The 27,303-nt window shown below is 44.5% G+C and overlaps 1 protein-coding gene across 1 annotated transcript in view; it reads left to right on the top strand.

The window, feature by feature from the left end:
* gpc4 (glypican 4) overlaps positions 1-26,801 on the top strand; it is a 33,089-nt gene extending 6,288 nt beyond the window's left edge. The window contains exons 2-9 of the mRNA XM_034121466.1: positions 15,578-15,736; positions 21,370-21,767; positions 22,013-22,178; positions 22,964-23,094; positions 23,178-23,324; positions 23,414-23,538; positions 23,627-23,802; positions 23,893-26,801. Coding sequence (XP_033977357.1) covers positions 15,578-15,736; positions 21,370-21,767; positions 22,013-22,178; positions 22,964-23,094; positions 23,178-23,324; positions 23,414-23,538; positions 23,627-23,802; positions 23,893-24,104 — 1,514 coding nt within the window. The 3' untranslated portion in view covers positions 24,105-26,801. The remainder of the gene's footprint in view (positions 1-15,577; positions 15,737-21,369; positions 21,768-22,012; positions 22,179-22,963; positions 23,095-23,177; positions 23,325-23,413; positions 23,539-23,626; positions 23,803-23,892) is intronic.
* Positions 26,802-27,303: the final 502 nt, after the last annotated feature.

Raw genomic sequence — 27,303 nt, 5'->3', positions numbered from 1 at the left:
GTAACATTGAAATCTGGATTTCATTTAAGAAAAAAAAACAAACGCAACTATTTTCTTTCAAACTAAGTCAAATTGAAATCATAAACGTTTTTGTTTGGTTGCTTTGAGTCTAAATGAAAAGTTCTTCTTAGCACAACATCGTTCTGTCCCAAGAGGAGTAGGTTGCACAAACATTAATATCAATGATTGATTTGAGGAGAAAATGAAGAACACATGTGTGCGGTGGGGTTGATATTAAATAAAAACCCAACATTTAAGCCAAAGCATGCACAGTAATTCCTGATAACATTCCTGGGAGATTGGATATACTTTTGCAACCTTATATGCCTTTTTGAAAAACAGGTGTTGATCAAGCAATTGCTGTACTTTTTGTTCAGGCGTTATCAGATATTCATTTGAACCCTTGGGCAGGTCAATGGAACCATTCATATTTTTGGGAGGCGTGTGGCGCAGTGGATAGAGCCTTGGAGTTCGGATCAGGGGGGTCACAGGTTCAAACCCCACTGCAGTCAGCATGTCGTTGTGTCCCTGGGCAAGACACTTCACCCCAAATTGCTCCTGTGGGGATTGTCCACAGTATTGAGTATGTAAGTCGCTTTGGATAAAAGCGTCTAACAAGTAACATGTAATGTAATGTAATCAGTAAAGCAGCGATAATGTGATGGTTCCTGTTGCTCTCTGCCCTCTATATGTGACATCTCCTCCTCAACTGTTTGGCGAGCCTTCAGGATAATTGAGTTTAGGTATCATGAGGTTGAGCTCTTATGAACCCGGGGGGAGCCTGGCTGTGTCTCGCAGCGTCCAGATGGGTCCAGAGGGAGGGAGGGAGTTAGGGGGGGGCAGCTACACGTGCCTGCCAGCTCTGCTCTATCTCACCGCTCTTATCAACTTCCTGCAATCGCAGCGTTGCAGCTTGGAGATCAGGGCTAGTGGTGTCCTGTTCTGCTCTGCCAGCAACAGCTGCCTTATCGTCGCTCCCAAACAAATGAGCTTATCACTGCGTCCCAACAAAAACAGACAGTGGAGGGAAGACGTTCAACAATGGTTCTTAAACTACCTGGATTTGTTGCGATGGATGAAATGTCATTCTTGATCTGATTTGGTGTTCTAGTCCCCTCGTTTTTGGACTGTGGATTCTTAAGTTTCCCTCTCACGCTCATTTAGTATGCTCCAAGTGTAGCTTCAATTCAATAGCCGTGTGTCGACTGAGCGTCCGTAATTCCATCCTTCTGCATCCTTTGCTTTGCCCCCCCAAAATGGCCAAGTGAGCGACAGATCAGTAGGGGGTGGATGCTGTGTGTGGGAACATTTGAGCACCCCCTTTTTAGTCCGGCCTGCCCAAGCCCCCCCCTCCTTCATCGCCACATTCCTCACCGGACCACCAAGACCCGCACATAGGGAGCTCCGGAGCTGGGAAACACACGGCAACAAAGAGGGACTCTCGGAAAAAGAGAGGGGGGATTTGACTGACAGGAAAGAGTATGGTACCAAGTTTATCTGAATATCCAGGAGAAGTGCTGGGCCAGGCAGGAGCCATTTAAGAGTGTGTGTGTGTGACACAGGCTTAGGGAATCTGGGGAGGTAACTTCATGCACTGTGATTCATCACCACACAGTCATACAGTCATACAGGCATGTACACACAGCCTGCTCCTCATCGAGCACCATGTCTGTCTAACACAGAACACTGTTTTAACCAGAGGACCCTGCACTACATTTTTTAGGCATGAGTGGCCCCAGTTAAACTTGACTGTATCATTTGGTGGATCTGAGAGAAATCATGGTCTGGCTTTGTGGTTGGAGTTGAGGGGAGTGACCCCCTGAAACTCCTTGTTAACACGTCGTCCCGTTTGCACGCTGTTGAAGCAGGGCGTCTCTTTTTTTTTTTTTTTCTTACTCTGTCCCGACTGACAGTTCATTTTCCTCTCCCCCTGCTCGCCCTTTAGCAGCTCCTCTGGGAGGTTTGGTTTCATTCCTAATCTTTCCTTTCTTCGTCATCGCTGGTTGACTTCCCTCTCTTTTTCACCATCAGTGGTGGTTTACTGCTTTTTTGCTGCCATCAAGCCCTCTCTTGTCTGCTGTTAACCTTTTCTCTGTGCAGAAAAGGCATTTTAGATGATGAACATGCCAAAAATACACCTCCCTTTTTAACACACTTTGTTTGGAGTTTTAAATGTTAAGTAGGCACTAAAAACAAATGTTCACCAGTGATACCAAGTAGAGGAGTAAACTATAACTTTGTATCAGAGAAAAGTATTTCAAATCTGGCTCGCATGCAGTGTTTGGTAAAGTGACTTGGCTCATGTAAATACCAGTAGAGGAAGTTTTATCCCAAATTACATATTAAGTATTTGTCTCCGTGTCTAGTCTTAGACCCCCATGGGCCCCATATCAGGCTGGAATATCAGTGAATTCATCACACATACTACCTTTATCCTTTTGTGCAGTCGATGCTTGGTGGTTTAATTTATTTGTTCCTCTGATATTGGAGCCTCTTTGTTTTCTTTTGTGTTGATCACTCGGGCGCTGGTGTCGCTCAGCCAGCTGTGAGGAGTGTGGCGAAGGGGGCCGAGGGCTCTGATCCCAAAACTGCAGGGGTGGAGTGTGAACCCCCTCGCCTGACACGACAAGGCTCCGCTCTCTCACTGAAATCATTGCGCCGCGCAGCAACCAGCGGGGGGGGGGAGCGCGATTTATGATGTAGGTGTAACTCAACCAAGGTTAATTGATTTCCTACGAAGCCGCAGCGGGATGGATGTCCGTGTTGATTGTCGTGATCATCATTAGGAGTCGCCAGAGGCCCATGCGGTAAGGGAGAGCGGCGAGGGAGCGAAGCCAGGGACTGGCCTGGGTGTTTGGGCTGAAACCCCAGCGCTGGGTGCTGGCCAGGCGAGCTGTAATCCCTGCTAATTACTCAAGGCCTACATCAAGACTCCCACTGACGAGGAAGTCACTCACACTTAGCTCACTTTTCCAAACTGCAGTTAGCATAATAGGTTTTCTAATATTTACTTAATCCCCCCGTGTGTTGCTCACTCTTGCATGTATTTTAATATAAATGATATTGTTGTAGATCAAAAACCCCACTTTAGTTTTTTTTCTTTCTTGCTTTTCCAAAGTCCTTTCTTCTGTCAAACAAAAAACTCCAGACAAGTCTTTGGCAGCTTCACACATCTCTGTGAATTTGACTGACGAGTTGATGCCATGTGTTAAAAGCAGGTCATCTGCAACTCAAATTTAAAACATGAGGAAAACAATGGCAGACGTCTTGCTGGCTGAGCGCGGGTAAGGGAAAGGGAGGGGGGAAGAGCGCACACATGAAAGGATTAAATAGTTTGTTAAATGATGGCTCCAAAGCTGCAAATCATTTGGTCAGCGTGTTTTGAGGGTGGTTTCTGCTGGCAGAGAAAGTTGCCGTTATGTGGGAAAGCGAGTCAGCGCGCCAGTACTCTACATCATCAGAATAGCAAGTAGCTTTGATTTATCGAGAGTCGCTACATATCTTTAAGAGTGCAATGAGCCACCCATGACTGTGGCCCATTAGACCATTGTACCGTTGGGTTTAGACTTTCTCGTCCCTTTGACAGTCCGCGATGAGTGCTTCTCTTCCCACCGCCCCTGCCGGTGTCCAGTTTCGTAAGACCCAACAGGTATATCAGAATCTTTGTTGCCCTTTTGGAGCTTTGAGCTTCCAGAAACCTGATCTTGTACCTGACCTCATTCTGCCTGGGGGGCTTCGTCGGCCCCGTCCTGCCTCAACATCTGGTGGACTTCAGCTGCTTTTGGATGTCTGTTATAAACATTGTCAAAGAGCTCCCTGTCCTTAGGAGGGGTTCGCTGGCTTTTACTGGAAACCATGAAAAGTAATGTTTGCGTGTCAAATCTTTTTAAAAGCTCTCATATGTTTCAACAAAGTTGGATTTTTCAAATTCTTTTATGTGGAGTTGGAGGAGGGTTGTCGTTATTTGGAACTTGCACATGCATATTTGACAAGGCCACAAAGACAGTTTTTAAGTGTAAAGCCCCTTTAGATAGTCTAATGCGCGTCTCTCGAGCAGTGTGTGAGAACATCTCAAAGAAGACCCATTTGTAGGCTCAACAGTAGTCCATTTCTCTGACAGCACAACAGTGTTTATGCAGGGTCCCGTGGAAAAGCACTTGGCCTTAAGTAAAGAGTGTTTTTCATTTTCTCCTTTTAAAGTGTGTTTTCATTTGTGTGCCATGAGTCAGTGGAAAGACTGGTGCAGAGGGACAGGCCAGGAAGGTCTTTTGTTTCTCTTTTTTCTCTCCTCCTCTTCTCTTCCCTTGTGATAATCACGCTGTGCTGTAACTTGTCCTATCCGTTTGTCTGCCTGTCTCTGCAAATCTTAAACATAACACAGTCTCACTGTCTCTTTCACTCGCATTTCCTCGCTCACACACACACACAAGGACGGGGTTGAAGCGTCAAAGGTGGAATCTGTAGTAAAAGCACTAGATCAAACACGGCATCTCTGCGGCTCATCAAAAGACACATAACCTGAAAGAAAGATGTGGAGAGGGTGAAAGAGTAGACCAGCTGTGAATCATTGCCTCTAACTCTCTCTGATGGATGTTGTTCAGAAAAGATTCCCAGCTGAGGGACGTTAGGAAGGGAAAGTTGCTTTTTCCTGTATGTATGTATCTGAAGTCCATACATTATGTGACTCAGGCACTCATGTTAAAACCATCTGGCTGAATGCTGAGGCCCGCACAGGTCTTCATGGCAGTCCAGCCAATCTCCAGTGGTTGCTGTATTTACCAGAAGGAAGTCAAACAAGTTGCACTAAGTTTTTGTGGAGCCCGCTATAAAAGCCTAAATTCAAGCCTGTCCTGAAGACAGACCACTTTTCTTTGAAGTTTGAATTCCCCATAACTATGTTAACATGATTCATGGCGTCCAGCACTTTTCATAAAGACCGAACTTGCACAGGTGTTGTAAGTTTGACCTCTCGTTTTTTATGATGCCATTTCTTTGTTTCTATGTTAGTGTCTTTCTCAAACTCTTGAAGAACATCATGCTTTTTGTAGGCCAAATGTGTACTGTGAAGTGCTAAGAAGGCTACTATAGTGTACAGCATTTGAGTGGGTTGACACCGAAATCTGATTGAACTTGTCTAGATGAATGACCTCCAGGTCGTGTAATCTCTCCTCTCCGCTCCACTCTCGAATGTCCTGCTTCTTCACTTGAGCTAGTGATGCCTTCATTTCCTAGGTGGTGAGCTGTAGATCTTTGTTTTTTTTGGCTGGCACAAGAACCTTGCCCAGCACAGTTGAATCAACAGCCTCAGACTTCCTCTCACATTTCCACCCTGCTATCAAGAGACTTTATGGAACTCACTTCATGCCACATGCACAGCAAGAGGTCAAAGAGTCAAACAAGGTCCTTTCTTTGACCACGAATGGTTTCATGTATTTTTGTGCAGCAGGTGAACTTTTGAGAGCCGCCCCAGTGGTTGGAATTTGGTTTTCTGACTTGGTAAATGTTCTCTGGGAAGTCCAGGAGCGAGTTGAAACCCTGACAAAGCAGTGACCTGGGAAGTGGTGTAGGCAGGGAGCTTTTGTGTGGGGAGACAAAGCCGGAGATGCAGGGCCGGGACGGGAGAGGGAAACAGACAGAGCGAGAGGCCAGGGCAATGTTGTGGAATCTCCCCAGGGGCTTCTGGGTAAATGTTCATGGATGACAGCGTTTTGGAATGTTCACAAACTGAGAGTTTTAATTGGCCAGAGGCCCGGACTGGTTTAGTAATCAGAAATGGACTCTGGTGGCAGAGGGCTCAGATTTACAGAGCCCCTGTGTAAGAGGGGTTTGTTTGCGAGAAAAAAAACTCACGTCGGACAAAACGTGGAGGATTTAGCGCGGATAAACATTTTAACGTGACAATTTCTCACTCTGAATGACTCTCAGTCTGCATTTAGAGTTTTCTATGAAGTAAATGTGTTTTAAAAAGCAGATGACGAGACATGGAGATTGTAATGAGTTCTGCTCTGCCTCAGACTTGCCTCACTTTCTCATCAGAGTCATGCTGTGTGACAAGTACATTTTGGCAGTTTTGTGTTTTGACAGCTGTGTTTTGGAAGAGATTTTAATTCCCGATTTATTTATTTTATAACATAATTTTACACAGACATTATCCAAAGCCCTGTGGCTGGCTGGTAGCTGAAAATACTCACTCCAGAGACTACTCTTCCCCTTAACCAACACTTCCTGCCTCATAAATGGATGTTGAGCATTGTTCTAAGTGTAGTAAATCTGTCATGTCACAAGCGGTGCAAACGTTTCCCGAGTTCACCACTACTGAGAGGCTTCCTCCCACAAGTAGATCCTGGTATTTATAAAGTTACCGAGGGTCTGTGTGATTGTTCTTTAATTAACCTCCAACACTTCTGGTTGGCGCTGAATCATCATCAGTGTTTCCCCTAGGTTTACTGCTTTGGGGGGGTGCTGCCTGAGCGGGCGGGGGTAATGGGGGGGTGGCATTGGGATATATTTTTTTTAAATCCTCTGGAGCAGAGAGAGGAGCTGTGGATTATTGTTATTGATTAATGCATCGGTGTTTCTTAGGGTCAAAAACACTAAACTCACAACTTAAAATGAAAGCATTTAGTTTATTTAATAAAAGAGCACATGTTCAATGTGAAAAGTGACAGTAGATGTAGATTAGTTGCAATTTGCAATTTGCAATTTTTATATATATATATTATAAAAAAAAAAAAAAAAAATTATATAAAAAAAATTAAAACACCTTGAATTTCAGGGGGGGCGCGGGGCTTCGTTGGCGGGGCTCCGTTGGCGGGGCTCCGTTGGCGGGGCTCCGTTGGCGGGGCTCCGTTGGCGGGGCTCCGTTGGCGGGGCGCAGCGCCCCTCCAAGACAATGGTAGGGGAAACACTGATCATGGCTCAAATCAACATTAGTGTCGTGGCTCATCATGTGAGGGATAGATGCCTTCTGGTCAGCTGACGACATGCCGGCTGACAAACTAATGTATCAAAGCTACATGATGAACACTACACGCTGTAGATAGAGGCAAAAGTCAGATGTATTGGACTGATTTGTTAGTTTAGATCAAAGTTAGATATAACTTAGTTGTCAATGTACACAGACAGTTCCAGTAAAACAAAGTAGAAAAAGATGCAAAGATGAAGTAAAGTACAGAACGAACAATAACCCAATTTGTCGCGTTAGTAAGAAGGGATGTATCTATACAATTTTGGTATTTTGTATACAGAATATATTAAGTCATACGCCTATTTAACTTTACAGCCGTCTTTTATGGGACTCGGCTGCTCTCTATTACTATGTAATGGAAAATGAACAGTGAGCAGGATATTTGCAAAATGAACTCTGTTAGGCTGATTCTTTTGCAACAATGTCACGCTCATGGTACATCGTCCTGCTTACTACACAGCTCCTTACTGAAGAAAGACACCAAAAAGACTTTTATTGACTTTAAATAGATTTTATAATTCCGTGATCACAAAATCGTCCATAGCAGCAATTTACTATTCAGAAATATCATTTTATTGTTGCAAATATTATTGGGCTGTAATCACAGCCCAATAATATTTTCCTCATTAATGATATTTTCATGACTAGTCATGCTCAATTCCCCATATCACCACGTGCCCGCGGTTATATCTGCAACCCGTGCATCTCTAGTCTACATGTGATTTATTGAACTACAATGCTCTCCTTAGTTTATATGCAAGTCTGCATTAGATGACCATGGTGAACCTCATGGGGAAAACTATGCTGTTGCAGCTGCAAGAGAAAACGGCTTGTATTTAAAAATATATATATGGGCTCGAACACGGTCTGTACCGGCAAATATACAAATTCAGCATATGTGAACAATGAATCCAAATAGCAGCACTAAAACAAACTGAGGCAGACAGTTGTGTTTTTATTAAGGCAGAAATGCAGATGTTCTGGTTGCAGTTTCCAACAGTCGCTGTAAAATATATTTGACTACTTAACTTTAAAAGTTTAAAACCGTCGCCCACTTCAGTTACATGTTTTACAGGCTACAGCCTAGTTAAGAGAGTGGTGTAATGTCTGAGTCATGGGTCAGCTGGAGCTTCATGCTCAAAACTGTTGCCACTCCCAGCGAGGGGCCGCACATCTACAGCATGTCTTCTGGAGAACACAGTAGACGTCCAGGTGATGTAGCAACAGTCGCTCTGCAGGAGAGAGCTGCTTAACACTTAACTCCCTGAAGTGAGGGAAATACTCGGATCCTTTTCGTATTTAGAAGTAGTTGTATAAATACAGCAATGTTGCATTCATTTCTCTACTTGTGAAAAAGTACAAAAGTCTTGGCGTCAAAATATAGTCCAAAACAAAAAGTCCTCATTATACAGAGTGGGCATTTTCAGAATAATACATTATATGATATCACTGGATTATAATTGATGATCCGATAATGTGAACATCATTTTATTTTTGCAGCAGGTAAAGGTGAAACAGAAGTTTAAACTTCCATGTATCCTAATTCATAATAAAACATCATTCATTAGTTAAATACATTTTGTTTTAATAATAATAAACTGCAAAGAACTTTAGCTGTCAACCATATGAATTACAGTTAAAAGTACAATATCCCAAATTGCATAAAATGCAAATAGTCAAATAAAGTAGCTCAAAATTGTACTTCAGAAAGTTGACTTTATTGCGTTCAAACATTGCGCTTAGCCAACATTCAAACCTCAAGAGATAAAGTAAAGTGAGATGTCTTAAACTTTCAATAAACCCAATCAATCACTGATTATAACATCAACTTGTCTGTCTTTACATGTTCTCCTCATTTCTTCTCACCGAGCAGCAGTCGAGTGAAACGCATTAGAGCCTAGAAAAAGACAGGTTTGGCAATGCTACCCTCCATTTCCTTTTGAAATACTTTTCAGAAGTCCCCCGCAAGCACATTTCAGGCTCTTCTGGACTTCCCTAATGAACCGAAAAGCATTATTGGTCTGGCCCGAACGGCTATAAACTTGTCATTACTCTATTTTTGTAAGAGGCTGAAGTGTAGAACCAGAGTAGGTGGAAGTATCGCCCTGCCCTGATTATCTCCATATGAACAGCCGACCCTCTAATAATGGTTTCCGCTTACAGCATAATGTTGTTGAACATTTTCCCCCTTTAGCAGCCATTCTGCCACAGAGCACACCATGTTCACAGGATAATTAGGGTATAAGATAAATGCAATACAACGTATGACGTGTGTTACATTTATCTTGGCTCAGGAAATTCAGTTTTATAATGGGGTTTTACTCTACTTAGAATGGTTTGAAAATCTTGAAGAATCTTTCTTCACTTTGGTTACTCAAAGTATTATAACTTTAAATAACATTTTCGAATCAGCAGGAAATTCTTTAATGTTTTTTTTCCTTTCTACTTAACAAGTGAAACTCCTAGAAAACCAATGTCTTCGAACCAAGCGCATGAAGAAATGGTCAGGGTGTTTTGACTAGAAAAAAGGGACTTGGAAAATACTTTTTCAACTACTGCTGGCATGACGCCCTTCAGCAAGAGTCTGCGGTTGTACAGAGCGTGAATGTGTGGATGTTTGTTGCCCCCCCTCCGCAGCCCCCCCCACCCCCAGGCTGTAAATAAGACTGAGCTCTTAGTCAGCCTTCCTAGTTAAAGGATTTCTTGTAATATGGGGGGGAAATATCATATTGTACCAGAGCAATTTTCCTAAATGTACTGCGAAAACTTTGTGGTAGAAATGAGGACATTGGTGGCTCAGATACTTTATGTTCCTCCCTTCATAGTTTGACTTTTGCACATTTTGTTTTTACAGCACTAGACAGGGAGATTCCCTGCTAAACCCTGCACAATTATGGAGTCTTGAAAACTTTTATTCCATCGTGTCAAATAGATGCATGGGTATAATTTAGGAAATGACACATTCATCCGTTTGAACAAAATGGTGCCTTCCCGAAGTTATTACCGAGAGATGATAAAAAAAACAAAGGGAATTCTGCTTTCATACGACTGATTTACAAAACCTTGAACTGGTCACTGGGAAACTAATTAGATTTCCAAAATGGAGAAAAAGAGTTGTGTGAAAGAATAGTGTTTTATAGTCGTTAAAGATGAAAGACGGGGAAACAAAAAGAAAGTGGTGATTTGACAACATGCTGAAACAGGAAAGTATTTGAGAAGGGAATGACTTAGAAAGCAATTGCTATGATTTTGCAAATAAAATATGCAGCTATTCTGCTGCCTTTTAATCACTCCTGTCAACTGTGGCTTCACATCAAGCCCCATTTACTTTAACTGTCCAAAACATTTGAGAAATTCTAAAACATTGCTCTTAAGATGTCACGCTTACAAGTCAAACTTCACACCTTAAAAGCAACATCACAGACTCCTTCAAAGACCACAGGTTCAGCTCTTCGGTAGGAAGAGTCGCAAAAACAGAAAGTTATCCAACAAATGGCACCAACCCCTGAACCCCCCAGGATAATTACACCCTAGACGGAGGTGAGAAGACAGAGGAGAATGTTATGGCTGCAGGGCGTGCAAATTCACAACAGTCAGTGTGAGTAATGCTCAGCAGACTGGCAAACCTTTAAGGCCCGGACACACCAAGCCGGTTTTGGCCGTTGATGGGCGTCAGGCCGACGATGAGCGTCGACACGCCCTACTCAGATTGGTGTGTCCCGCACCGTCGTGTCTTTTCAGCCGTGCCGACACCTTTTCGGCCGAAAACAGTCAGCAAAAGAAATCACTCTGATTGGCTGTTCAGCTAGCGAATCAGTGCATGAGAAGCGAAACGGAAGTGAGGGACCCAAACAAACTATTAAGATGGCAAATCTGAGATTTCATTTAACTCCAGCTCTCGACACAGGTTCGGGAAAGCCCCATGAGCTTCTCGCTGTAGAGTGAAAATGGAACGCACACGCTATTTGTTGTTGGTTTATATCACGCAGTCTGTTCTTCTCTCGGTTATCACGCAGTCTGTCTTCTGGTTGTTGCCTCTTTTGAATGACGAATACACACTACCGCAGCCTGCTGGTAAGGAGAGTTATTGCCACTCACGCATGCGCAGTTCCTACGTGCTACTTGGCCGTTGGCTGAAGTCTTTGCGGTGTGTTCCAGTGCGACACATGGCCAAGACGCAGAGACGCGAGGCGACACAACAGTCGGGGGTCCGTCTGTGTCAGTTCTTTGGTGTCAGCTTGGTGTGTCCGGGCCTTACATGTTACAGCAGGGAGCATAATATGCAGATTAATAAACAACATTTTGAATGTATAAGTGTTGTTCTTTACACTTCTGTGTATGCTTTGGGATGTTTTAAACTCTGGACTTTTGAGGATCAATCAGAGAGACTTGGAAATACGTTCCCATGTTTTGAGATGAAATTGCCCCGGTATTATTCACCGTCTCAAATTACCTACATTCCGCTGTGATTGGATTAGTATGTACATAGACTGTGAGCAGCGTACAGTTTATCATTTAATTATTTACAAATGTTGATGCCCGTGTGAACGTTTGCTTGAGTCGCAGACCACCAGGCTCCAATTAGTGACAGACGTCGGCGAATGCTTCGTGACATGCGGTCCCCCCGTGGCCTCTTTCATGGCCCCCTTGGCAGTTTCAGTGATGAGTTCAAAAGAGTACGGAAATAATCCTCCAGGGACTTTAACGGCTTCAGATTGGGGTACATGTGAAGGTTTTCTATTTATGTTTTTCGCATGTGTTTGGAGTTTTACGACTGTTAATTACGTTTTTTCCTATGTGTGTTGCTGGTGTTATTATTGGAGTGACTGGGGGCTGAGTTACTGTGTGTGGTGGATGGGATGGCTGCTGGACAGGGGGGGGGGGGGTGGGTCAGAGGACAGGACCTCTCTCAGAGGAGTGGCTGTTAACCCCTGACCTCGCTGGTTATGCCTGCAGGGTGGTGGCGGTCCAGGCGGAGGTGGAGGCCGGGGGGGGGGATTGCACCCTGAGGTCTGTCTGGTTCAGAGGCACATGATGGCAGGCAGAGGGGGCGGCGAGGTGTCTAATCTGGTTTTTGTCTGTGAGGCGTTTTCACCTCCCCCACCATCCTTCCTCTGAGTTTGAGAGGCAGGACAATGTCAAAGGGAAGTGACTTATTTTATGAGCCATTTAAAAGGGGGTGGTGGTCTCCCCACAAAGGGAAGGCAGGGAGATGTGGAGAGCTGATGAATGCCATGACACACAGTCACATGTTTGTTTACAAGATGTTGCTCTCTTGTTTTGACCACCATAAATGGCAGTTTTCCTCTCCTGAGCGACACTCTGACAATGCTCTGTCCCTGTGTCTTATTACATCTTAGAGTGCTTGGGAAGCTGGGGGAGTGAGAGGCCCCCTTAAAGGAAATCTGTAGGGCCACAGAGAGCCAGTTCACCCATCACACAAAGACTATTCATGCCAGGGATGGTAGAAAAATGACCGGTGCATCCACTGACGAGGCTCATTGTGAAACAGTGAAAACGTGTCACACAAAGTCCGGCGTGATGATGATTTTTATAGGATCTAACCGTTCTCGTTCGCTCTCTTGTGTTCCAGACATTTTTCTCCCAGCGGTTTGAGAAATTGGCTGCCAAAATGTTTTCACAAAGTATGCATTAGCTAAGAATCTTCAGTATTCCGAGACTTAATCCTTTGAGCTAACAATGTGACATTTGTGCAGACATTCCTGTGAAATATTGACCATCTCACTTTTATTTGTGTACTTTGGTAACTAGGGCTATTTTCCATGTGGATACAGCCCTTTTGATTGTAGGCCTGTGCTGCGGGCAGGCAGGGGGCCCTGCTGGAGGAGAGACTGGAGCGCTGTTTCACCTAAAAAGTCCACTCTGTGTGTGTGTGTGCTGCCTGCTGTACCTCCAATCACGCTGGTACAAAGAGCCATGTGTTGAGCAGCGATGTGATGTGTGAATATGTTTAGGTAGGGGCTGCCAACTGTGCCTGGGTATGTGCGACTGTGTGTGTAGGAGGGGGTTCGGTGGAGCGGGTGAGGGTCGGAGGGGGAGAGAGATGAGTTTGGGGAGAGGACTGGGAGAGAAGGAGTGACTTATTTGGACTCGGTCCCAGACGAAGGGGTCCACTTTATGGCGCCACGGTGCATCCCTCCCTCTGGTGCCCTGTTTATATCATTGTATTGCTATGAGTCACTTCTGACCCTGCAGTTAATTTCTCACCATTGGAGCTACACTTGTATGTGCTCAGTTTTATGTCCATTGTGGATAGGCCAATCTGAGAGGGTATGTGTTGTTCTTAGAGCTGCTATGTTTAGTAGAGTAATCGAATACTCAATCACCAAAAGAATAATCACCAAGTATTCTGATAAAGGATTAAATGTTTAGGTATTTTAATAAAGCAAAAAGGGAAGAAAATCGTTTTTCAGCCTTTTAAATAATGAGATTTTCCGTTTTTCTCTGTTTCTAATATAATTTAACAGATTTTTAGGGGACTTTTGGACTTACAAAACAAGACCTTTTAAAGACATCGGCTTGGATTTTTCACCATTTTCTGACATTTAATGGAACAAACAATCATTCCAGAAAATAATATGCGGATGAATGGATAATGAAAGGGTTAAAGGGAGACCTAGATTGCAGTGGGATTAGCTTCATTCTTTTACCAGGACACGTCAGACTTTTAAAAGAAACCTGATATAGCCACCTCCCCCCCCCCCCCCCCCCCCCCCATCGTCTATGAAGAGCAATTCATGTGTAAAACAACAGAAGTCACAAAAGCTAAGTCCTGTTTTTCTAATAGAGGTCGGCGGGCCTTTCTGTTACGTGCACCAAAAGAATGAAAACAAACTCAAGATGTCACCTGGAAAAAAATCCACATGGCTCGGGTTGCTATGGTGATATATTAAACATGGCAACAAGCAGTGTAGGTAACGGAACAACCCACAGGCGTGTACTGGTGATCAAACCAGAGGAAATATAACAGCCTGAACCAAATATACAGTGCAAGCAATGAAGGGAAGTTTAGTTTAATGTTATAAAATACTCTGGAATACAAGAGATAACAGACGATGAGCTTTACAAAATACATAAAATATCATGTAGTTTCTGTCACTAAAAGGAAAAGTCTTGGATCTAAACTGTTAAATAATTTGTTTTAACAAAACGGTTCACCATTGTTCAGAAGAAAATCTCAATAAAAAAAATTAAAAACGCCGGTTTATTTAACTTTGAGTAGCTTCAAATAAAAATGCTGTCGCACCTCAAGGTTTCATATACAGTGATCATGTATAACAGATTTGACTGCACATACCATCTATACCCTAGAGTGAGCTTTATCTCTTTTGATTAGTCTGGGTTAAATAAATGAAGGTAATTTAATAGTTTTAGGTTAAGCTCCAGTCAATGTGTGACATGGACGCCCTGTCAGTAGCAGTAACCTGCACACAGGCCTGGAGTCAGTGAGCTGAGCTGGTGGGGAAAACCAAACATGCCGTTGGTGCCTGGACGCGCTGAAAGGATCCCTGTGTTCTCTGAATTCCAACAGCCACGTTTAAAACAAAACATTATTGCAGCTGCGACTTCGCATTCGTCCTCCCCTGAACCTCCTTTTTAATTGGATGTAAAACTTGCTTTTGACAAACTTGGCAGCCGCTGTTCCATCAAAGACGGCACTTAAGATTTGTACAATAGCAAAGGCTCAGAGTAGACTGTGTTACGATCCTGGGCCCGCTCCAAGTCCACGCTAATGCAGATCTGTTTAAAAATGTTACGTTTGTCCAACAACGCTGGAGTTCCAAAAAAGGAAAACACTTCACATCTCTCCTGTTTTGGCATCTTAGGGCCACTTAGAAAACAGCGCCTCGACACTTCATCCTTCAGGTGAACCGCTGCTGTTTACAAAGCAAGCATTCAAAAAGAGAGCGGCAACAATGGATCTCGACAGGTGTCTTGAGATCACATGGAAATACAACATGTGGATTCTTTATAGAAAGAAATGTAGAAAAAATGCCTTTCTTGACATTTATCTGCATCAACTTTCACATGGCTAGAGTCGGCCTTCTTCCCCATAAAGGGGGAGAAGAGCTAATCCTCTCCTCTTAAAGTCTGTGTTTTAGACGGACGCAGCACTCAGAGAAAGCTACAGATCTGAACTATCAATCAGGACAGGGAAGTGCCAGGATAAGAGTGGGGCTCTATAAAGTGGCTCTGCTAAACACCGCTCTGAGCAGAGTGTTGCAATTAATCCACTTAAGTGCAGTTAAGGGGCTTTTCACAGCCAAGGTGCGTTTGATTCTGGGAGAGGTGAAATTGTTGCTCAGCGGTTGTAAGGTTTAATCCCAGAAAGAGGCAAGAAAGGTGTTTAATGATCAAGAAAAATGTGTTTCTAACAAGTTAAATATCCACTTAAATTGGGCATTAATGAATAATCTCACAGACATTTCAAGCCACTTTACAGGTGTACAGCTTCTGGAATATTATGTTAATGAAATCCCCACTTTTGTGTGGATTTTATTCTAACAAAACCGATCTTCTGTATTGATGTAACGTGTTGACAGTTTCCTTCATCACAGAGTTTAACAGTCCCCTCCTCTTCTCTTCCAGGAGCCCCGTTGAAAGTGTGTCCGCAGGGTTTCTCCTGCTGCACGGTGGAGATGGAGGAGAAGCTGAGCCAGCAGAGCCACACGGAGATCAAAGCTCCCGTCTCCAGGCTTAGCACCAACCTACAATCCACCTTCAGACAGAGGCACGACCACTTTGACAGTAAGCAAACACACTCGGCCAAACAAACACACACCAGCCACTTTTCAGACTACAATGTGCTGCCAGTGTCGAACACAGAGTGGGGCAGGATGACGTAGTGAGCATCATAAGGGTTCCCTCGACAAAAAGCAATGGGGTTTTTTCATAAAATGTTCCATTATAACTCAAATAAGCTCTCAAACACACGTTTATGCTACTTACACGTTCTGTCAAGCAGGATAATCTCTATATATTAATACCACTTTTAGGATTTTTTCATTGTAAATGCAATCTCCTGAAGTAAAAAGCTATTGTTAGGCTATAACTGCATTACTTTACCTCACCACCGCTAAGCTAAAGTTACCTTATGTTCATTTAGTGGTTTCATTTAGCCTCTGACATTCACCAGTAGAGGAATTTTGGATGTAGTTTTGAAAATATTTTCCCTAACCAAAACTGTAATTTACATTTTTTTAGATGAGGGAACCAAAATTGCTAACTCATGGCCAGTTTTTAGTACTCATTCCTGCACTGTGCTGCTGCTGGCCAGTTTCCCACTTAGCTGCACTTGTGTTGCATGATCTTTGACGGACGCCCCCACCTGCCAGTGCACTGCCCCGAGCGGAGACAGTCTGTCTGTGTCCGTTGGCCCGTCCACCTGTCTCTCAGCGTCTAACCCCCCTGCCTCCATGCCCCCCTTCACCCCCCCCCCCCCCCCCTTCACTGCCCGCTTCCCCTTCTCTCCAGAGGGACGTGCACGCTTCCAGACGGACCACACACATCTTCAGATTTAGTCTTCACTGTACTTCCTGTTCCTCTCTGTGTGTGAGCACATGTGTGTACGCCTGTAAATATTGGGATCGGGTTTCCGTCTTCTGCGGGTGGGAGAGCATGGGAATCAGTGCTGAGTCACCGAGGTAGCTTTGACTACCATCGGCCACCAGACCGGTGTCACCGCTGCAGCCATTCAAGAAAACAAGGACAGAAAAGTGTAGAAAGAGTTGGATTTTAAGGTTTTTGAAGACATTGTGCTTGTTATGTTCGTGTTTTGTGTGTACAAATGCGGGTCAGAGACCTTCAGATGTTATGTGTCCGTGAAAGGGAGCAAGGGATAGTCAGTAACAAGGAGAGTGTGTATTGCAGCCAGATGTGAACAGGAATGTGACGTGTCGGAATGCAGTGGCTGCTCGAGTCGTCCCGCCCCTCTTCTTCTTCTCTCCTCGCACTGCCCTTTGTCCCATCTCATGCCCCACGCTCCCAAAAACCCTCTCCTTGCCCCTCAGAACTATCCCTTCTCTTTCCACCATGCACAAAGTCTGGCTGTTCATGTCGACCAATGTATGCATTACTTCAATCTAACATCTTGTCTTCACTTGCCACACTCTTCTTTTGTCTTTGCTGCTTTCTAACACAATCCAATCGTCTCTTTTTCATGTAATTAATATTTAAATGACAGCAAAATATAAGAAAATAACACATCAAAAAATGTCCATAGTCTAACGTCCTCAACCCAAATATATTCATCGTAACAGAGACAACTAAAACCTGAAAATATTCACATTTTAGTGAATATTTAGTTTAAAACAAGTGAAAAGAAAATGTCTTTATTTTAATATGAAAATATTTGTAGATTTTCCTTTGCTTTTTCATTTAATAATCATTGCAGATTTACATTCCCCAAAATTCTATGTACAAAATTAGTAATTTAACTAACTACTTAATTTGGCAATATCTTTTCATTAAATGTAATGTACAGTTGCATATACAAATTCACCTTTTTCTTGCTGGGTGGTCTTTTCTTCTGAGAACGTAGCAGTACACGCACAATAAGAAAGACAGACAGACACATGTCTTGTAGCCGCGTTGCGTTTGGTCTACAGGGGCTGCATGGTGAAGTTCTTATTGTCTGCACATTTAATAATGGATGTGTTCCTGTCTGACTGTTAAGCATCAGAGAAGATAGCAAGACGAAAGAAGTAGTTCTGGGTCTTTTTTATTTGTATTTTGAGTAACTGATACAAGAAACATCATTATTTTGACATTTCTTTTTTATTGTGGCTGTAAATGTAACATTTAATCAAGCATAGAAATGGACAAAACTTTAACAGCTATTGAGTCGGGGCAGTCCTTCTCCCCCCCCCCCCCCCCCCCCAAATCACTGTAGGCAGGTACTGTTAGATGTGGTATCTCTTTACAAAGCCTGCTGTGCTCTCTTCCACCTGGGCCATTAGACCGTCCCTCTCACTGGATACTGTGACAGGCTCGGGTTGCCATCCTTTTCTTTCCCGTTGTCACACGGAGACCCTAAAGGAGACACTTCCTGTCTCTGAAGCTAGCACAGGAAGTTCTTTATTGGATCGCTGTTACCGAGCTGGACTTTCACGGCAATGACGTAAGCTAATCGTTCACGAGAAGTGCAACGAACGTAAACACAGCTGCATCTGTACACTAAGGCAGACACAACAACAACACGCACACACTAACAGGAAGTGGTGTATGTGATTAGGCAGGCTCTCATCATGCGCCCGGAGCTGGGAGTCATGGCCAATTAAGACCAGGGCCAGAAATAGTTCTCCACTCTCTCTGTGTGTTTGTCCTGGCCTCCGCCTGTCTGTCCTGTTGCACTGACCCCTTCCAGCAGAGCAGGGCCTATGTCTGGGATTTAAGCACTTGGATTAAGGCCCCTTGTCTCCAGACACACACACACACACACACACACACACACACACACACACGCACACACACACACACACACACACACACACACACACACACACACACACACACACACACACACACACACACACACACACACACACACACACACACACACACACACACACACACACACACACACACACACACACACAGAGAGACATCCATCCAAGGCTCTTAAGTCCAACAGCAGGAGGGACAGAATCCCATCCCATAAGAAAAGGGAGAAGCGCAGGGACTAATTGGCACAAATAGGATGCAATTACTGCCTGGGCTGGGGATTGGGAGGAGCAGAGTTTATAGGGACACGGTGGGGGGGAGCGGGGGAGAAGCTCCTCGGAGGAGGAAGTAGGAGGGAGGAGTGGGAGGAGATCGGTCAGCTCCTCTGTGATGGATTGAGCCTAAAATCATCGCTCATAATTTGGGGCCTTTTCTCGGCAACATGTGGAAACGATGACAGGCTGAGGGGAGGGAGAAAAGGGAAGGAGGAATACTCACAGGAAACCAGGACTTGTCCTCCTATACTTACTTTTTTCGCAACAGTTTACATTCTCCCCCAGTGTAACCTTTCACCCACATTCTCTCAGACCCTTGGCTGAGCGACAGGCGCATTTTCTTATGGAAAAAAATCCTGAGGGAGTGCTCGGCTCCTCGGCCCGTTGGCAGACGGCTGCGTGTCATAAACAGTTTTTAATGACAATGCAAGATGCCTGTGTAATGCTGCTCATACTTCAGACCCTCTGCTTGAGCCAAAGAGCCCCCCCCCCCCCTCCTTATACTGCCATCACTCACACACACACACCCTGCACAGGCTACAATCTTTTTAACCAGTGAGTTTGTCCTAGCTCATTACCGGGCTTATCTGTTTAGCATATAGGCATTACCGCTCTAATAAACTGCAGAAAGGAAATGGAGAAGTTGCTGGTTGTCCTCCTGCTCCGTGCCTCTTCCTCCTCCTCCTCCTCCTCCTTCGTCTCCTTTCACTGACTTTAAACTTGTGGCTACTATGACATTCCAGGGGTGGGGGGTGAAACCTTTTGTTTTAATCTCTGTCAATGGAGCGTGGAACTTGGTGCCCTCTCCCCTGGCTTTGTGTGTGTATGCGTGCGTGTTGGTTGGGGGGGGGGGGCAATGATGGCGGGGAGGTAAATGGAGGGGGCTGCAATGTTTCCGGTATCCTTGGCGACACAGTGGGGATTTGGAGTTAAAAAAGCCCTCAACTTAACCCGCCCTCACCCCCTCATTTTTTCTTTTTAGTGTGTCAGTCTGAAGTGGAAGTGGTAGCACTACTCTCTGTGTGTGTGTGTGTGTGTGTGTGTGTGTGTGTGTGTGTGTGTGTGTGTGTGTGTGTGTGTGTGTGTGTGTGTGTGTGTGTGTGTGTGTGTGTGTGTGTGTGTGTGTGTGTGTGTGTGTGTGTGTGTGTGTGTGTGTGTGTGTGTGTGTGTGTGTGTGTGTGTGTGTGTGTGTGTGTGTGTGGTGTGTGTGTGTGTGTGTGTGTGTGTGTGTGTGTGTGTGTGTGTGTGTGTGTGTGTGTGTGTGTGTGTGTGTGTGTGTGTGTGTGTGTGTGTGTGTGTGTGTGTGTGTGTGTGTGTGTGTGTGTGTGTGTGTGTGTGTGTGTGTGTGTGTGTGTGTGTGTGTGTGCGCTCTCTCTGAGAGCATGGGAACTTTACATTTCAAAGCCAAGCAGAGGGCACCCGGAGAATCTGCAGCGGGGACACGGGAGCAGACGTAGAGAGGATAAAATCAAAAAGGGAGATGAGTGAAAGGGGCCGAGTGAATGCCTGCATGCACACGAGACTGAAGGTGAAGCATTTTTCACAGACTCCGAGGAATTCTCATTTTGTACAGATTAAGAAAGTTGGGGGGGTGGGTGGTGTCTGTGGGAGAAGGGGGGGGCCTGGATTATTGGGGGTGGGAAGGCGGCGAGGGGGGTGATGGACATTCCTCAGGATGAAGTAGGTCATTGTTCCCTGTCTCTAGTGAAGAGAGCTCTCTGAAGGAACTGATGAAGTGAAAGCAGCAGCGGAGGGAGGGAGATGCAGGGCTGGATGGGGGGGGTACAGGTCCACATATGGGGGGGGGGGCGGGGGTCGCATTATTCAGTAATCCTATTGAAAATGCCTCTGAAGGACAGTCCCAAGACAAGCCGGGAGAAAGGAGAGCGAATGGAATGTGACAACAGAAAAATGCCATTGATGGTGGTCAGTTTGAAGCGGCTTGATGTGGAGAGACGTCTCCGCTGAATGGCAACAGAGCCTCGTTCAGCCTGACAGAGATGCTCCGGCTCCACCTTTCACCCCCCAAACACTCTCATCTCCCCATTTTCCAACCGTCCCCCTCCCCGCTATACATTCCTTTGCCTTTTTATCCAAGATGTTATGCTTAAGCTGTTTCTGTTGAGCTACTCAAAGTGTCAGGACATGGGCACAGGTGAAGTGGAATAACCGTCACTCTAGATTTAAACTGGTGGCAGCAGTGCATGAATAACGCCAAAGAGTGAGGTGTCCTGATCTTTAGATGTGCTATAAAACAGCCTTGTGTTTGCAAAATGTTACTTTTGAATGTTATTTTGTCTGACAACAGCAATGGTTTATTTATTTGCATAAACTGCAGTGAAGCTGGAATCGGGATATTGCAATGACTTGATGAAAACCTTGTGGTTCCTCATGTTTTGTTATGGAAAACCCCCAAAGTGTGAATTCACTTTGACCAAACAAGTAAAATCAGAAGAAGGCATTGAGTTAAAGATTGATCAAATCAGTCTCTGTAGCAATATGGTATCCATCATACAAATTCCATTTCCTTTGTAACATCTTCAACAAAGATCCCACCCTGTAGACAAGAAATGTTAACAATGGAAAATGTTATTGTTCTATTGGCAGCCTCAGCATTTGGTCATCTCAATAACCCCCCCCTCCCCTCCTCTGTCTTTTCTCCAGAGTTTTTCCGTGAGCTTCTGAAAAACGCAGAGCTGTCGCTGCACAACATGTTCGTGCGGACGTACGGGATGATGTACGTGCAGAACGCCGAGCTGTTCAAGAACTTCTTCGAGGCGCTGACCAGGTACTACGTGTCGGGCGGCGCCGCTGTCAACCTGGACACCATGCTGTCAGACTTCTGGGCCGACCTCCTGGAGAGGATGTTCCGGCTGGTCAACGTGCAGTACGAGTTCAGCGACGCCTACATGGAGTGCGTCAGCCGGCACACGGAGCAGCTGCAGCCCTTCGGAGACGTGCCGCGCAAACTCCGCATCCAGCTGACGCGTGCATTCGTCGCCGCGCGTACCTTTGTGAAGGGCCTGACGCTCATGCCTGACGTGGTCAACAAAGTTTCCACGGTAAGTTAGAGGTGCTTGTGAAGCAGTCAACCTGATACCGGACAAGTATTTCCAGAAAGCGTCCTTTTTTTTTTGTGTGTTTCTAACTTCATATCTTGGAAAAAACATTTGTAGTTCCATTACAGTCTCTGATAACAAAGCACAGACTGCTCTGGTATGGCATGTTTTTCCAGGATTGTGCTGGACGAGTGTTCTCGCTGTGGTGAGATGATAACAGCATGCTAACTGCCCCCTGCCTCCTCCAGGTCAGCGCGTCTCCCAGCTGTGTGCGAGCCGCCATGAAGATGTTGTACTGTCCCTACTGCTCGGGCCAAGTGGCGCTGAAGCCCTGCCAGAACTACTGTCTGAACGTGCTGCGCGGCTGTTTGGCCAACCAGGCCGACTTGGACACCGAATGGAACAATTTCCTCGGTAAGTCAAGGACACCTCCTGCAGCCGTTATTAGACCAACCCGCCCCAGAGTGCGCCCTGCTATTTGATTTGGCACCAAAGTGTATTTATACAACTCCCTGCTACTGAGTTCCTTTTACAAGTTGCCACTGCAGCGCTTGTATATCACTGTAGAATCATTAAAGTGTGATCTAATCTTCTTCAGCCTTATCTAAACATGCACCCCTCTGTCCCCCTGTGGGCATGAAACCAGTATGACATGATGGGGCTAATTAGATAAGAGATGTATCATTCTTTTTCCCCAAGTGTAATTTTTGCACTCTACTTAAGCAAGAGCATTTTCAACCTAGCAACACAGTGTTTACTGTAAAATATAATCATGTACAAACACGTCCCTCATTCTTTACCGTCTCGTATAAGTGCGGGGAGAAGAGGGAGGTGTACATGTTGTGACCCACAAGATGAATGCAGCGCCTGTGTTGTGTAAACACACACAGATGAGTTTCATTACACTCAGGGTGGTGTATCCACTCTCTGTGGATGTATTATATTTATTCCACATGACAGCCCTGCGTGATCTTTCCTGGATTATGAACCAGCGATACCTGAATTTGTGCAGGCGTCTGGTTTCTGCTGCTTCCTACTACTCTGCCACAATCTGAGGGCTCTTTATCACCTTAATATCTCCTTCTCTCGGGCGTGTGCTTCCCCCTAGTGGCAGATTTTTGTTACATCATCCTTGTTTGAAGAATGACTAAATGTCCTTTTCTCTTTTTTAATTTAATTTCTCCTGTTCTGGTTTTCAGACGCCATGCTCAGTCTGGCCGAGAGGCTCGAGGGCCCCTTTAACTTCGAGTCCGTCATGGATCCCATCGACGTTAAGATTTCTGAGGCCATCATGAACATGCAGGAGAACAGCATGCAGGTGTCGCAGAAAGTAGGTATCATTTCACTGTGTTTAAAAAGAAAGACAAGAAAATGAGGAGATCATTTCCACTAAGTTTCTTTTATTCATCACAGGTTTTTCAAGGATGTGGGCAGCCTAAACCAAGCGTGGCCTTCCGTTCCAAGCGCTCCATCAAAGACACCGGCTTTAACGGACGCTTCCGCCCTTACAGTCCCGACGCCAGGCCCACCACCGCCGCCGGGACCAGTTTAGATCGCTTGGTACGGACGAGAAACAATCCAAAGCACGACTCCAAAACTGTTGCTTAGCTTTAAGTAAACTGTCTGACAAGTTTCTTTCTTTTTCTCAGACAACTGACGTGAAGAAGAAGCTGAAACACGCAAAGAAGTTCTGGTCCACACTGCCGGAGACGGTGTGTGCAGGCGAGAGGATCGAAGCCGGGGACGAGTGCTGGAACGGAACAGCAAAAAGCAGGTACGAAAACACACTGAATCAAAATGCTGCTGTATTTTAGGTAACATAATCCAACATCTTGACTAATATTGACTCTTACTCTACACAGGTACGAATCAGTTGTCATCGCCAACGGACTGGCCAATCAGGGATTAAACCCTGACGTGGAGGTTGACATTACAAAGCCGGACACCGTGATCCGCAGTCAGATCGCAGCTTTGAAGGAAATGACCAGCTGGCTTAAGGCTGCACACAGCGGCAATGACATCTCTGTCTCTGATAATGGTGAGGAGGGTTTACTTCACCATTTATTTCTCTATGACGTTATTCCCCAGTTGAACAAATCTGACCCTGGTCTCTTTTTATTTTTTCTAGACGAGGAAACCAGTGGAGATGAGGAGAGCGGCAGCGGTTGCGACTCTCCACCATGCGACGACATCTACTTCTCCACTCCGCCGAACCCCGGCAAACCCCAGGTTCCTGTGTTGGCCAAAGATAGATCAAACGGGGGCGTGGCCTCCCAGGGGGGCATGGCGCTGGCGCTCTGCGGGCTGGCCCTGGCCCTGCTCGCTCCCCACTTGAGATAAAACTGGCTGGGCAGGAAGAGGAAGAGAAACGACCAGGAAATGACGGAGCGAAGGAGAAAACTGTCAGAGAGACTTTAAAAAAAGACTGCCTTCAGGACCTTGGACTGTCCGCCATTTGGGGGGGGGAAAGACTCTTCTTAATATTACAATAACTTCACTTTTAATTATTTGTTTGTATGTTTTTAAGGACATCAGTGTACAGCAACATTTCCTCCCAAGAGATACACCTTTTCCCCCTTTTTACCCCCAGATAAACCTTCTTATGGCTCTTTCGGAGCTCCACTATGGTTCTGCGTGCAGCATACAGACATCATATACTTGTTTTGGCAAATTAATCTCATATACACTTGTGTGCCTTCTTCAATGATTGCCATCGGATATCTTAGTAGAGCCAGATGTTTGGTTAAACATGGAGTGCCTGTGGTGCGACATATCTTCATATTTCTGAGGATGCTCTTTCTTTCATTTATTCGGAGATCAACAAATCATCTGATTTTATAAATCAACAATTCAAAACAATCATTAGATACGCATACTGTCAAAGTGTGTGCCATTTACAAGCCTCAACTGAAGAAAAGTCCAAGCGTTTGTTTGCTTTGGAGAGACGGTTAAGTAAATTCTCAGAAATACAGCGATAGAAGTGACATCACAGGTATTTATGTTTGACCCGGAGATGGAATCATTTTCTAGAAGAGCATTTTGGGAGCAAGCCTAAAGTGCAGCCTGTTTTGAGCATTACAACAACTTTTCATTTGCTTCATTTGTTTCCTCAGCGTAAACAGTTCAACCGTAGGGTCATACCTCATGCATGCTCTCATCGTCAACGCAAGCTAGTGAGTGGAAAGTGTCTGATAGAGTCGGTGAAAGGTAGCTGGCGTGGAAGGAGGAGGACGACTCCCCCTGGCATTAACCCTAGAGAAGGCAAAAGCTGACAAGTCCTGAAAGCCCCTTTTTTTTGGTACTGTAAAGCTCAGGTCAGCGCGGGAGGATCTGACTCTATACAGTCTTATTGTATGACAAGAGAAAGGCGGCGACACGTATGTTCACATTAAAACTAGAGAAGAGAAACAAAAGACAGTGCTTTGATCAAATGAAATCAAGAAAAAGATTATTTTAATACAGGGTTTTATGTTGAAGAGGTGTTGTAATGTTTAGCTATTTTTGGTATGAAGATATATATTAGGTACTACAGTGGATTTTACTGCTAGTTTTTTTTAGGTGGTGGAAGAGGACGCTGTGCACAGATATCGGGGGCACTTTCGGTTAGTGTGCACCTTTTTGTTGGTGCTCGTTTTTTTTTTTCTGTCAGCCAACATCCCCCGTTCCTTAATACTCACTCGTGCCTCTTTAGCGGCGTGCGTGGGTATAAACGGACTCATTTGATCGACCTATCCTCATCCTCATCATTTCTACTGCTGGTGGAATGTTGAAGTATTGTCACGAGTGCTACCAAATTGAATGCAATGTATGGTGCTTGATCTTTTCTTTTTTTTATCCTTGGTACATTATCAGCAACTTCTTGAGGTAAAGAAATTATAATGTAGATGTTTTTTTTTTTTCTCTGCTCGGATTCCATATCTTGAGGATGTTAACAGCTGACAAGCACAACACAAGATGGTTTTTTTTATACCTTTTTAATTTGATGACAAGTTGCTATTTCATCTTTAAAATGATGCTGCCTTGAGTTGTGTATAGTAACTTATGCATGTATTTTAACGTCATTGCAAAACATGCTTTTAGAACTGACATAGATGATCCAAAATACAGTATTCATGTTTCGATATGCAAAACCTAGGTGGAAATAATTGATTTCTAATTGATTAGATTGGATTTGGGGGCTCTGAATATGCATTTTGTAAAAACTGAAAAAAGATTGGCTTGTTTAACTTTAGTCTGAAAAAATGTCCCGCAGTTACAGATGGTGAATAATGCTTGTGCCTCTTTACGCTTTGAAATTGACAGGTTGATTGTAAAACTTACATGACATTTTCTTTCAAAAAGCAGTGAAGTGATGTCACCAATTAAATCAACAAGGACATCGATATAAAAAAATGAGACTTTGAGAAAACGGCTAAGCAACCCAAGTAAAAAATACAGAAGCCTTAATTTAAAAAGAAAGATAAGCTGTGTTTCCGCAACTTGGTTACCTCCGCCCGTTACCAGTTTGTTTTTTGTGTTTCCAACTACATTTCTAGCAGGGCTTATGCATGTGTTCACGTCATGTGGAGGAAGTTGTGTCGAGTGTGAAGAAACCCGACTTTCTGAGAGTCAGAGTCGCGGTGACGATGGTAAATGTCTGTGCTTGCGGGCCAGGGCAGCAACATGTTCCAGCAGGCGGGAGTTGGTCCAGCGGCTGGATGTTGTTCACTCGATCCGCAGAGCGACTTGAGTCCAGGGACTTAAAGGTTCAGTCGGTATCGAAAGCCTTCCATCAGCCCTCGGCCCACAAGAACAGAAAGGACTCATTTTCTAAATGAGTGACTGACTGAGAAGAATACAAAAAAAAAGTGTAAATAAAGAACAGCCGGTTTAGATGTCTCTAAAAGAGGCCGTAACAGTACACCAGATTTTTACTTGTCAGAGTATCTCCTAAATGTTATGGAAAAACACGATGAGATAGATGTTCAATTGTAAGAGAAAATGTATATTAAACAACATTTCTTAGTCTTGTTAAAATAAAGACTGCCAATATTTAAACTGTTGTGAATGGTCTCGTTCTTTTTTCTCTTAATGTCCACAGGTTCAGGTAAGAGTCACAGAAAAGCAGTCAAAGTTTATGTTTTTCTGTCTAAATAGAGATGATTAAAAATGCTGGTTTTGTGTTTTTTTCTTTTTTCAGGAATACAGTGAAGCCTTTAGTTGTGTTAGGGAGTTTAGAGAGGCGAAGTCCCTCCCCTTCCGGTGGGACTCATGGGACCTTATTTCGGAAAAGTTATGCATTGAAGTCAATGGAGAGAGAAAGATTATCTTTCGATCCAGTTTGAATTGTGCCACGAATTACACATATGATGTTTGTCAATCTTAATTAATAATTTCCATGTCAAAAAAGTCACAGTTTGTTGTAAAACTTGAAATATAAGACTGAAAAATACGCAACTAGAAAGACTACAAATCCCAGAATCCCGGTCCCGCATGCTGGCTCTTACGGAACCGACTAACTCCCCTTTTGTGTATGTACAGCTCTCAACATGCCCAGACT

This window comes from Trematomus bernacchii, unplaced genomic scaffold (assembly GCF_902827165.1).
Source record: "Trematomus bernacchii unplaced genomic scaffold, fTreBer1.1, whole genome shotgun sequence".
In the NCBI taxonomy this organism is placed as follows: domain Eukaryota; kingdom Metazoa; phylum Chordata; class Actinopteri; order Perciformes; family Nototheniidae; genus Trematomus; species Trematomus bernacchii.
This window is presented reverse-complemented; position numbering and strand designations above follow the sequence as displayed.